The sequence below is a fragment of the Letharia columbiana genome (genome assembly GCF_014066305.1).
Source record: "Letharia columbiana isolate WasteWater2 chromosome Unknown Sc0000004_s0, whole genome shotgun sequence".
In the NCBI taxonomy this organism is placed as follows: Eukaryota; Fungi; Ascomycota; class Lecanoromycetes; order Lecanorales; family Parmeliaceae; genus Letharia; species Letharia columbiana.
This window is the reverse complement of record NW_023501040.1, coordinates 578,450-589,377: the sequence shown is the minus strand read 5'-3', so window position 1 is coordinate 589,377 and position 10,928 is coordinate 578,450. Positions and strand designations below refer to the sequence as shown.

The following is a 10,928-nucleotide window of genomic DNA, read 5'->3' as shown; positions in this document are numbered from 1 at the left end:
AGGTGACACATCGAGTCGGAGATGGGACGCTCGTCAAGGCAGTATCGATCGCTAGCCGGCCTGAAAGCCGGATATATAAGACAGAGGTCGAAGTCTCTTTTCTGGGACGAAGATCACATCCCACAGCCTCGAACTTATTCAAATTCCAAATATCTCAAAAACACGGCCGGCATGCTTTGCAAGAACGTAAGAGCACGGACAAGCGCAACGTACCCAGGGCAATGCTAAATTGATCATAGACCCTCATTGCCGTTTTGGGGGCCGCAGTTGTCACTGCTAGCCCATACCCCCCTGATGCTACCTCTGCGGTTCCAGCACCGACTGGAACGCTGTTCTTCGGCAACAAAGGCGGCAACTTCCAGCCCAGCCAAACAATCAAAGGTGTCCATGTTGATGCAACTGGCGGGAAGGTCACCAACAGCAAGCTCGCAGTTACTTCCATTGTCAACGATGATGGCGTTGAGCCTGGCAAGGACGCCTATAACTTTTATAGCGGAGATGGTACCACTAGCGCTGGCTGGCCCGCCAAAAGCGCATGGATCTCTTTTGAAGACATGTATGGAACCATTTGTGCTGTTCTTGCGTCAAGCTGATAAAGAGAAAGGTTCAACAACAACAAGGTCGAGATGTTCAGTTCTTGCGACCAATTTTCGGAGTGAGTCCCTCGTAATTAGTACTGCGGTTTGCGTGGCAAGACAGGACTCGGAGTTCAAACAACATTTTCCACCGAATGTTATTTTCATTAAACATCTCGCAAATCTTGTTGCCGTATTAAAGAGACATGCTGACTTCGAAATTGGCATCAGGTCCGATGACTCCGGACCCGAAGTCGGCGCGATCTACAACGCGCTCCAGCAAGTTGCGATGGAGACAGAGGTGGACCATCGCTTCATCCTTGCTGTAGTGATGCAAGAGTCTGGAGGCTGTGTTCGTGCCCCGACGACCAATTACGGTGTCCGCAACCCGGGTCTCATGCAAGATCACGACGGCGCTGCCACTTGCAACGACAACGGTGATGTTCAGAATCCATGCCCCACCAGCACCATCACCCAGATGATCCGAGATGGTTCTGCTGGCACAGCCAGTGGCGATGGTCTTGCGCAGTGTATCAACGAGTCTGGTGCCAGCGACGTTTCGGCCTTTTATAAGGCAGCCAGGATCTACAATGCTGGCTCATTGGCCTCAGATGGAGATCTTGGGGCACCCGGCGCGACCCGTTGCTACTCCTCTGACATTGCCAACCGCCTGACCGGTTGGGTACAGGCCGCTCATGGCTGCACTCTCGATGGATAGGATATGTATTTCGAGGGATACAGCCAACCACGTTGACGGACAATTGTCGTGGCGAGATTTTCTATTGCGCGTTCATGTTATTTGAGGATCCCGCACCGAATTGATTGAGATATGATCTACTGCTCGGTAAAGCGAACGGTATCCTGCGAGCTATAAAAAACCTCATACTGCGTCCTTTATTGAATGTCTGGACTGTCACTCTCATGATTGAATCCTTCACTGTTAGCACCAGCCGGCAGTTCTTCAACTGCCGTAGCCTTCTTCTTCCTCGCTACCTCCTCATCAAGAAAGTCCACCAAACTAGCCTGCTTCCTCTTGAAGGACTCCTCCTGCATCTTCATCATACCATCCAATGGCCCATTTCACACCTGCCACGACTTGGCGGCAGCAACAAAGACTTCTGCAAATAGCTCTTCAAAAGTCTTATGGGGACCAACTCCGCCCGCCTTACTGCCCGCCGCCTTCTGACTTTCTTCGACGTCACGTAGAGGACATGCCGTGACTACCTCTCTGATACGAGATTGGGCGTAGAGATCCCATGGGACGACAGGGTCACAGTGACCGTACTGTGGACCTGTAATGTCGATAGCGTAGGTTTTTTCATCTTTCAACATGACCTTCACGATATGATTGAACATAAGGCAACCATCGATAAGGGTCTTGGGAGGATATCCCGACTTCGGAGGGATGGGAAGACACGCGCTCGGAATCGGCCACTCTTCATACACGAGATGATGGCCAAGGCAGGTGTAGGATCATATCACTTCTCTACGGTCACCCAATATGGCTTCATATCCAACGAACGTTTTAGGACAATAAGCCAGATTCTGGCGCTGTATGCAGAGAACGGTATGCTGATCCGGCTTGGAAGCCTAGTTACCAGAGAGCAAGATTTCCCAATCAGTGGAGATGCAGAGTATTCTGCCTTGTCATCCCACTTACTGTTCAGCCATCTACGGCCTCGGAAACTGCCAGATCCCCAATGGCACGGGGCAAACAAAGTGCTGCCAATGCTGCAATTCCCCCGACCAATCAGGCATCTGCTAGATGAGTCTGCCTGGCGCGTTCTGGAGACCCTATTGCGCAAAGAGTGGCTGGGAACAAATGAAGCCACTCTGAGCGACGTAATTTGCGATAAACTTCTATCGGAAAGTGGTGTCCATCATCTCGAATGCCGAGAGAAGTTACAGGATATGTACACACGTGTACAAAAGCGAGATCAGCCCCAAGAGCCATCCAATTAACAATGTGGTACGCAACCATACAGCAAGCCAAGGCTAGAAGCTTGGTGAAAGGTCCAATAAATGGTCTGTATGAACTTGAGCGTGGCGGCCTCGACTGGGCTGGAATTGTAAACATCGCCAAAAACGCAGCGGAAGCGCATGGTCAACGTATCCCTACAAAAGGAAGTGTCAGCAGATTTTCGTACGGAGCAATCAGCGCAATAAGATGATGTTGTATCAGTCCAATTGGGACCAACTTGCAAGTAAGAACTTCCATTCTTCCTCTTTGTTCACAGTCATAAGTCTAATCGAGCTTCAGCTTCGATACCACCAACACTGGTACGCCAACATTCTGGAGTAAGGCACCCGCTTAAGATTTACAAAAGAAAACCATGGCCATCATTCACGCAAACATACACGCCTATCTTTCAAAGGGAGGGCATGCAATAGCTGAGACAAAGAACAATCATAGGATCATTAAGACGAAGCCAAGGCTCTTAAGACCGCCAAAAGTCATAGACGAGTTGGTAGACAGACTTATGGTCCAAATCAAGAAAGACGTCGCCTTAGAAAAATCGCTCGTCGTTCCTCCTGAGTGCTGGAGTCGTGATTCGATGACACGACCCTTCAAGATCACAGCAGTATCAGTCCTGGAACGAGTTGCTCGCGGTATTCCTGAAGGCTGAATGGGCCCAGTGGCAATTTCTGGAAATGCTCAAGAAAGACTGGCTTTACGGTGCCGCTGTCTCGCCGGATACGGAACTTTCACCGCAGCAAACCATCCCTCATCAATCAAATGCGTCTTCATCGGAGCTTTCGAATCATCGGTTAGAGATCCAGGACTCTCATTGGGAGAATATTCAAGCAGCAATCGATCAATTGCAAAAGTTGGAGGCGACCTTAGACGGTGCCGATCCCCAAGAGCTGTTGCGCTTGAAGAAGAACCTGACCGCGAGTGACACCATGCCCTTCCGGCTGTTAGATCGGGACGGAAACAAATTGTCGGGCAGCGTAGTTCGGAAGACCTTTGGTTTACACACGTCCCCATCTAGCGAGGATGACCTGCAGCGCAAGCAAGGAGAGCAACGCCGGCAAGAAAACCAGCAGCTAGAAACCCCATTAAAGCGGAAATCAACAGACGAGCCACAGCAGCAGAACAGACAGAAGCGGTCAAAGACCACACCCGTGGAGTCTTCAGAAAGTAGCCTCGAATGTCACCGATGTGGCCTCGGATTTTCCTCACTGGCTCTTCTGACGGATCATCTACGAAGCTGCCGAGCCAAGTGTGAGCGATGCAATATTCTTGGCATCGCCTGCATCGAATTGGCAAACCATCAAGGGGCAATTCGGAAATGCACCCAATGTAAAGAGGCAAACCCCGATTGCAGTGGTCCCATAACGCCTGTTGACGAGCAGAAGGATACTCCGCAGTTCAGTGTTCTCTGCCCCCGATACGGAAGTGAAGTACATCGAAAATATATTTGTGGTCATTCAAGGGAATGCCCAGGAAAATGCAAAAGTTGCGTGGGGCAAGGTATTCCTTTGCCTTGGATACAGGGGTTGTCTGCGTGGATTGCAGGGCTGCGAAAGTGAAGTGCACGTGGCCTGCTGATCAAGAGGAGAAGCTCATTCCGTGTCCACGGTGCGACAGGTCTATAGTTCGTGCTTACTTCTTGTCACATTGTGATAGATTGTCTCGGAAAGTGCCAGGCATGTCAGGCACACGGCAGAGCATGCAACGCAAACCTCAAGGATGCTGATTGTTCGAACTGCAAAGCGGATGGATTGTTTTGTTCGGGCATCTTCCCGACCGATGAGCAACGTTGCTCCCGTTGTTCTTGGGTTGTTGGGGGCGATCTGGCCCGTCACGGGAGATTCTGCGAGGGAAAATGTAAGCTTTGTGATGAAGAGGGCATGCCTTGTGAGACTTTTGAGGCCGGCGAGTGTGATTGGTGTAGGTTCCAAGGTAAGAGATGCACTGGTCGCACCACCCATTCAGAATTGGTGGATCCTTCAAGAAGGGCCAGACCCTGCCCACATTGTGGCCAGTCTCACAGCTCCGCCGCAAACCTTTTGGATCACCTCAAGAGATGCAAAGGAAGGTTATGATTGGGAGCGACAAGAGTCTTCCTACGAACAAGCCAGATCCTTGCTTCATGCATCGTCTTCCAACTCACCGAGGAGGCTCTTTCATGGTCGCTAGTCAATATATCCCATAATGTTCGTTATCCGGATATCATAGTCTTCCAGTAGAGATTGAGTATCGGTGAAGATATTGTGGGTCAGTGGTTCTTTCACGTGCAGGAGCGAGACATTTTCTATGTAGTAACCTTATGCATTAGACTATTGACAATAAAACTATGTGCGCAAAGCCACCAAGCACGACCATAAGCCGAACGTGCACTGGGACCTTGGAAGAAACCGGATACCATGCCCATTCATCCCTGCTTTGCGCTGTCAACATCGAATTGGCAGAAGCAGCTCTAGAGTGGTACAAGAAACAACACAGGCAGAAGAACAGAACTTTCAGCCACAGAGCTCAAGGAGTCAGATTGCGAGACACTAGTATAGAAACAGGATATCTGCAGCACTTCTGTTGAGATATACAAATAGCAGGACGACCGTGCACTCCAGGCCAGCGATCACCATGGGTATTTTACCATAAGAAAGAGACTGCATAATAGTGGTGTATCGACGGTTGTAGATGCGGCTGACATGGGTGAGGATCGCATGTTGCGTATTGCTGCCCGGAGTCAGAGTTCGTGCCAGTCTCCTAAGTGTTCTATGACTAGTCCCTGAAATGGGGGCGATGGCCCTGCTATCCATCCATTATCTGTGAGTATTTTCTCTTCGAATATCCGACCCCGGTAAATCATGAGTAGACAGAATCTTCAATCCTCCACTTCAAAATCATCTTGATTATGCATTGAAATGTCCATCGTTCGCTTCGGCTTCTCGTGTTCTTCTAATGTTCGTTTCCGCTTCCCGTTCGGCAGGTGTGAATGATTGCCATTGACAACAGGCATGTTACCAGCATCCAAAGGCCCCGAAGCAACGACACTACCATCATCCTTCACCTCTGCTCCATTTGTAGCCATCATTATCTCTTCAGGGTCGGCTGAGCCATTAGCGACTGCGCCACGGGCGTTTTCTATCATCTTGATCTTCTTGGTCTCACCTCTTACGCGCTCGAGATGAACAAAGTAGCCATCTGGGACAGGCGTTACATACTGGCCGTTGAAAACGCCGACCTCGAAGTCCTGGGTCTCCCTGGCGGTGTGATCGGAAGGTGCAGCTTGACGGCATGCATCGATAAGATCATCGAGCTCTTGGAAAATGACTTTCTCTGCTCCGATATGTGTAGCAATTTCATCCACGGTCCTCTTGTGCGCTATCAGTTCAGAAGGCGACGACAGATCTATGCCGTATATGTGAGGGTGGCGGATACGGGGTGCAGCAGAGGCGAAAAAGACCTTCTTTGCTCCAGCCTCCTTTGCCATTAGTACAATCTCTCGCGACGTAGTACCCCTCACAATGCTGTCGTCGACTAGTAGCACATTCTTCCCCACAAACTGCTGCTCCATGGCGTTCATCTTCCTCCTGACACCCTTTTGCCTTGCTTTCTGGCCACCCATGATAAATGTTCGAAAAACGTAGCGATTCTTGACGAAGCCTTGGCGATACGGTTTGTTGAGACGTGCGGCCACACAAGGTGCTGTGGTGTTACTTGTGTCCGGGATAGGCATGACTACATCAATCTCTTCCAGCTGTGACGGAGACAAGACCTTCGCGATTCGATGGGCGAGCTTATATCCCATGTTTTCTCGACTCTGATGGACGCTCATAGCATCAATAACGCTGTCAGGCCTAGCAAAATAGCAGAATTCAACTGAGCAGGTTAGAGCAAGCTCTTCCAACCAATTCAAAGATGCTAAAAAGACGAGGAATGTTTTGGGAGAGTAAGCTCACAGATGTCCGGGCAATATCTTTTCTGAGGTTGAACGGAGGCAAAGACTGGCTCTGCTCCTTTCTGTATTATGACGGCTTGGCCTGGCTTTATGTCCTGAATGTTCGATTTGAGGTACCCCAGTTGTTGAAGCGCTACGGACTCTGAAGAAAGCATGTAATCTCTCCCTTGTCCTGAGGAAGCCAGCCTCGAGCCAAGCACTACATGTCACCGAGTCAGCAATTATATGTGATATCGATTGGCAGAAATGATAGTGTTCAGACCAGGTCCTACGTACCAAGAGGTCTGATGCCATAACTGTCGCGAAAGCCAATAATACCGAAGCCTAGCTCTTGTTAGTCGCGCTCATTGTCCCGATGAACGACAGACCAGCAAGCATGGCAGTGCATGCAAACCCTCCTTCCAAACGTTCTGGTTGTGTGTCAGCGTGATTCCTCAATAGGTGTGAGTTGCTCCGCAGCCATAACATTCAAGACAAGTGAGTCTCAAGAAAGCCTGAAAGAGGAAGACGTACCATACATACGCCCACTGCAATAATTGCCTTCGTCAGCTTCGCTCCTGAAAATAAGGGTGCAGAGATATCTCTCGGAGGCTCAAAGGCTAGGGTCCATGCGTGCTCCTCAACTGAGGAGGGAACGTTGTAGGGTGGGGATTTTCGGAGGAAAGACGTACAGTGCGGCGAATATATCATCACTAGCATACAGAAGTCAGTATTACACTATTATAGCGTTTCCAGCTTAAAGATGTTTTTAATCTCCATCCTAAAAATCTTTATATGGTGTTTGCTCTGGACATTGTGTTCCTCAGAGGCACGGAAACAGATAAACTTTTCGGGCAGGCTTACCAATTGATCCTCGCCTTACCAGTGGTATTTAATTCTGACGCGAATACATTGAGCAGTAATTCCCTACGTGCATTCGCTCGTCAGCATTGCCCTTCTGAGAAAGGAGAGGGAGCCGCAAGCCAGATCTCGGTAGCAGGGACTCTCCAGACATGTCTCGCGAGTCACGATAAGACCTCCAAAGGCAAGTAGAAAGTCGGAAAAGACGTACGAGTCAGATTCGGTATTAATCTTTACCAAAATCGAAGTTTAGCATCTTTTTCTCTGCTAGGATCGGTTCCCCTTATGCGGAGAGTACGGAAATGACAAGAATCTTTCGGATATGACTCACATGCCGATGTGCTTCTCGGTCGAGGAAGTCTCTCAACTCAGCTGCGTTGATGAGGTTGCCATTATGAGCTGCGCTAATGCCATACTTGTTCGCTCATCAGCATAGCCTCTTCGAGAAAGGAAAGCGAGTCACAAGCTAGGTGTTGGGAGCAGAGACTCCCAAGGCATATCCCAACTGATCTCAGAAAGCAAGTAGAATCTCGGAAAAGACCTACAGGGGAGTTCACAAAGAAAGGTTGTGCTTCAGCGTTGGCTGACGTGCCTGCAGTGGGGTAGCGAAGGTGTCCGAGGCCTGCGTTATCTTCAGCTTTCAAATTTACGTGGCCGAAGGCGCACTCACCCATGTACCCCGGGAGATCTTGTACTCGTGCTCCATCGCGAAATCTACACATTTATTCCGCTCATCAGCATAGCGGCTTTCAGAAGAGAAACCAAGTCGTAAGCCAGATTCCGGGAGTCAAGGCTGCCAGAACATGTCTCACGACTCCCAACATAACCTTAGAAGGGAAGTAGAGACTCGAAAAAGACGTACACTTTCGAGGCTAGGCCGTTTCCTGTACGATAATTTCTCTCGTCAGCACTGCTCTTTCAAGCAAGCAAGGGGCTTATGGTTCAGTCTCAGGGGCAAAGGCGTCAAAGAGATGTCTAACAGCTTCCAATGGAGGCCCCGAAAGAAGAAGTCTTTCAAGGACGATGTACCTTTGCACTGAAAGATCCTTCCTCCCGTAGCACAAGTAGAAATGCCTGTCATGTCTCTTATTACTCGTTCGTTCAATATTGGAAGTATGTGGTACCACAAGCGTCTTGGCCCCGATGCTGCAAATAGTACAGAGCCTCGCTGCTAGGTATGAGTGCTGCTGAGGTCTTGAGAAGAAATCTGTCGGCTCACTGAAGTTCTGCCGCACAAGCATTGCCTTCTGGCTCCGCATGGAGCATAGCTAGGATGCCACACATCTCTTTCAAAATCGCCGGATTATCAGTGGTGTGTGTGCTCCTTACCCGGAAGATCACAATGCTAATAGCATGAGTAATTGCTCTCTTTCTTCAGTATCAGGTCGTCAAGGGCAGGCTCCGGGAGACTGCAGGAAACGTCATTTTTTTGAGATTTTGTGTATCGCGCAAGATTTGACTCCCCCCTCCAGACTCTCCGCAACGGATGCCAAGACCGAAGTTGGACCGGCAATGTCCGACCACCGAAAGTCTTAGGGTTAGGGCTACCCTCACGAAACCATATAAGTTCCACGACTTTTGTCCCCAAGCCTCGATCCATTGCCAACAAAATCCCACCTCAGTTGCCCACCCTTTGAGGGCCAGATCAAGCCTTTCAGCGCTCTGACCCGAGCCAAGTATTCCCATCACATCGACAGAGTCTCCTCCTGCAACATGTCCTACCCACAGTTCTTCCAGCAGCCCTTCCGCTACATGCGATGGGCATCACACGAGAGACCAGCGATCTTCTACTCCTTCGTCATTGGAACCGGCGGGCCACTGTCCCTAGTCATTGCGCCGCCAATCCGGAGATACTTTAACGATGGGCCAAGAGAAAAAATACCGATGACATACCCAGGTAAGCTACCCATCAAGGACGGCAAAGACTGCTTGAAGGCGCATAGGCCCACTCACTCATCGGCAAGATGACGGACTTGGCTGATACGATCGTTCTGCAGTACCGTCGGGTCCAAGGAAGATACCAGAGGGCTATGATGACTAGGCATTGCAGTGAGGCAGATGGGGCGTGGACGGACCAAAAATGCGGGCGCCGCAGAACGAGCGGGCAGCTACAAGGTGGTCGGAGCTTTGTATGAAGCAGCCCATAGAAGGATTGGGCGTTCGAAGTCGTCTGATGGTTATTATTGGGTTCCGGCGCACAAGGGAGAACACTGTCTGACAGAGAGGAGGAGGCACAATTCATACGGTCTTGCATATACTTTACATGAAAATGACAAGGCCTGCGACAATGCTCAAGAGGTCACTATGCTAAAGGAGTAAAATATCGTTTTGAAATACCCGTTGCTGCATTTGTTTTCTATTCGGCCATGTATTCCTCGCTAAGTCATCAGTGCTCCGAGGATGTCTTTACTGTCGACACAGCTCATAAATAGACCAATAACGTCTTCCACGAGGTTAGCTGCGCTTCTCTCATTGCCGCAGGATCGAGGGTCGAGCACCAATGTCTTGTCTGCACGTCCAGCTACTACGTCTCTCATAAACGCCATCAGGAACCTCCTCACGCTCATTTGTTGTCCGTTCTTTTCGGCGAGCACCTTGAAGGGCTCAGTTTGGGCTACTTGCGAGCGGTTCCAGACGAGTTCCACGTGCATTTCTGTAAAAGGGAACATCCACACATATCGGTAACCACGGACTAAATGGGAATAACGGTTGGTAAGCCCCAAAGCAATGTCTGCAGAAGACAGGTCCGAAAAGAGCTTGTTGGCAAGGATGATCAGGACAACCTGCAGCTCAATACTCTTGGCTAGAGCCCGTATGCCACAAGCTTCAGCTTCGCGCAACTCGATCTTGAAAGTGTTGACAAGCTGTGTCACTTCTGGGAGTCGGGAGGCATACCACTGCCTTTCAAGGACTCGTTAATTGTCTGCCATCCTCATATATTTTGATTTGACTTACTGCATTGCTTCATTATTGGGGTATGAGCGTGAGCGCACCGTTTCCAGATCAGATTGTAAAAGAAGTCTGAACTGGCTTGGCCATTTGTATCTCAAAACTAATACGACATCACGGATGGTATTGTTTTTCCTGGCGTGCACCAAATTGACCAGCACATACTGGAGCTGATTATCGCTGAATCTGAATCGACCGATGTGATGTATTGATTCAGATTTGATGAGCGGCGAGAGCGAAAATGGACTGGACGGCTTCGTTGTAAGCCAAGAGGCAGGGTGCCCAAGTTCGAGGTCTTCCCATGCATCGTCTTCCCATGCATCTGGCGATGTAGAATTGCATGGATCCATCGATTGACAAGCATGGTACGAGGCGAAGATCTCCGGACCATTCAACAGTCGAGATTCCGTCTCCCAAGATTGACCGAGAAGTGGTAGAACTGAGATATGGAAATCCGATAAGGATAAAGCTGTTGACGCTCAAGCGGTAATCCTTGAAGAGAATGCTGTAATGGTTTAGGATGATTGTATGATAGTCCTCGTCCACTCCAGCCGAATCAATGCTTGATACAAGAATACCACGTCCGATTGTTCTTTTCAAGGAAACTGTGGCAGAGGAGACTCTACTTTTGGTAGAGTAGACATAGCTGATGGAT

General features: G+C 49.6%; 8 protein-coding genes across 8 annotated transcripts; 5 read left to right on the top strand and 3 right to left on the bottom strand.

Moving 5' to 3' along the window:
- Positions 1-21: 21 nt before the first annotated feature.
- HO173_002145 (uncharacterized protein) lies at positions 22-1,293 on the top strand (the record flags this gene model as incomplete). Its single annotated transcript, XM_037304080.1, has 4 exons — positions 22-186; positions 240-556; positions 605-655; positions 807-1,293. The coding sequence occupies 4 exons, from the start codon at positions 22-24 to the stop codon at positions 1,291-1,293; spliced, it is 1,020 nt and encodes a 339-aa protein (XP_037168875.1).
- Positions 1,294-1,469: 176 nt separating this feature from the next.
- HO173_002144 (uncharacterized protein) lies at positions 1,470-1,637 on the bottom strand (the record flags this gene model as incomplete). The annotated part of the gene is made up of 1 exon (XM_037304079.1): positions 1,470-1,637. One exon carries the CDS (start codon positions 1,635-1,637, stop codon positions 1,470-1,472), a length of 168 nt encoding a protein of 55 aa, XP_037168874.1.
- Positions 1,638-2,908: 1,271 nt separating this feature from the next.
- HO173_002143 (uncharacterized protein) lies at positions 2,909-3,202 on the top strand (the record flags this gene model as incomplete). The annotated part of the gene is made up of 1 exon (XM_037304078.1): positions 2,909-3,202. The coding sequence occupies one exon, from the start codon at positions 2,909-2,911 to the stop codon at positions 3,200-3,202; it is 294 nt and encodes a 97-aa protein (XP_037168873.1).
- Positions 3,203-3,227: 25 nt separating this feature from the next.
- On the top strand, positions 3,228-4,109 carry HO173_002142 (uncharacterized protein; the record flags this gene model as incomplete). Its single annotated transcript, XM_037304077.1, has 1 exon — positions 3,228-4,109. The coding sequence occupies one exon, from the start codon at positions 3,228-3,230 to the stop codon at positions 4,107-4,109; it is 882 nt and encodes a 293-aa protein (XP_037168872.1).
- Positions 4,110-4,269: 160 nt separating this feature from the next.
- HO173_002141 (uncharacterized protein) lies at positions 4,270-4,719 on the top strand (the record flags this gene model as incomplete). The annotated part of the gene is made up of 1 exon (XM_037304076.1): positions 4,270-4,719. The coding sequence occupies one exon, from the start codon at positions 4,270-4,272 to the stop codon at positions 4,717-4,719; it is 450 nt and encodes a 149-aa protein (XP_037168871.1).
- Positions 4,720-5,407: 688 nt separating this feature from the next.
- On the bottom strand, positions 5,408-8,590 carry HO173_002140 (uncharacterized protein; the record flags this gene model as incomplete). Its single annotated transcript, XM_037304075.1, has 14 exons — positions 5,408-6,405; positions 6,486-6,683; positions 6,761-6,808; positions 6,853-6,894; positions 6,998-7,011; positions 7,156-7,176; positions 7,328-7,390; positions 7,536-7,555; positions 7,656-7,739; positions 7,870-8,038; positions 8,187-8,208; positions 8,354-8,398; positions 8,449-8,492; positions 8,544-8,590. 14 exons carry the CDS (start codon positions 8,588-8,590, stop codon positions 5,408-5,410), a joined length of 1,815 nt encoding a protein of 604 aa, XP_037168870.1.
- Positions 8,591-9,037: 447 nt separating this feature from the next.
- HO173_002139 (uncharacterized protein) lies at positions 9,038-9,365 on the top strand (the record flags this gene model as incomplete). Its single annotated transcript, XM_037304074.1, has 2 exons — positions 9,038-9,221; positions 9,322-9,365. 2 exons carry the CDS (start codon positions 9,038-9,040, stop codon positions 9,363-9,365), a joined length of 228 nt encoding a protein of 75 aa, XP_037168869.1.
- A 337-nt stretch (positions 9,366-9,702) lies between these two features.
- HO173_002138 (uncharacterized protein) lies at positions 9,703-10,623 on the bottom strand (the record flags this gene model as incomplete). The annotated part of the gene is made up of 2 exons (XM_037304073.1): positions 9,703-10,225; positions 10,280-10,623. The coding sequence occupies 2 exons, from the start codon at positions 10,621-10,623 to the stop codon at positions 9,703-9,705; spliced, it is 867 nt and encodes a 288-aa protein (XP_037168868.1).
- Between the last annotated feature and the right edge of the window lie 305 nt (positions 10,624-10,928).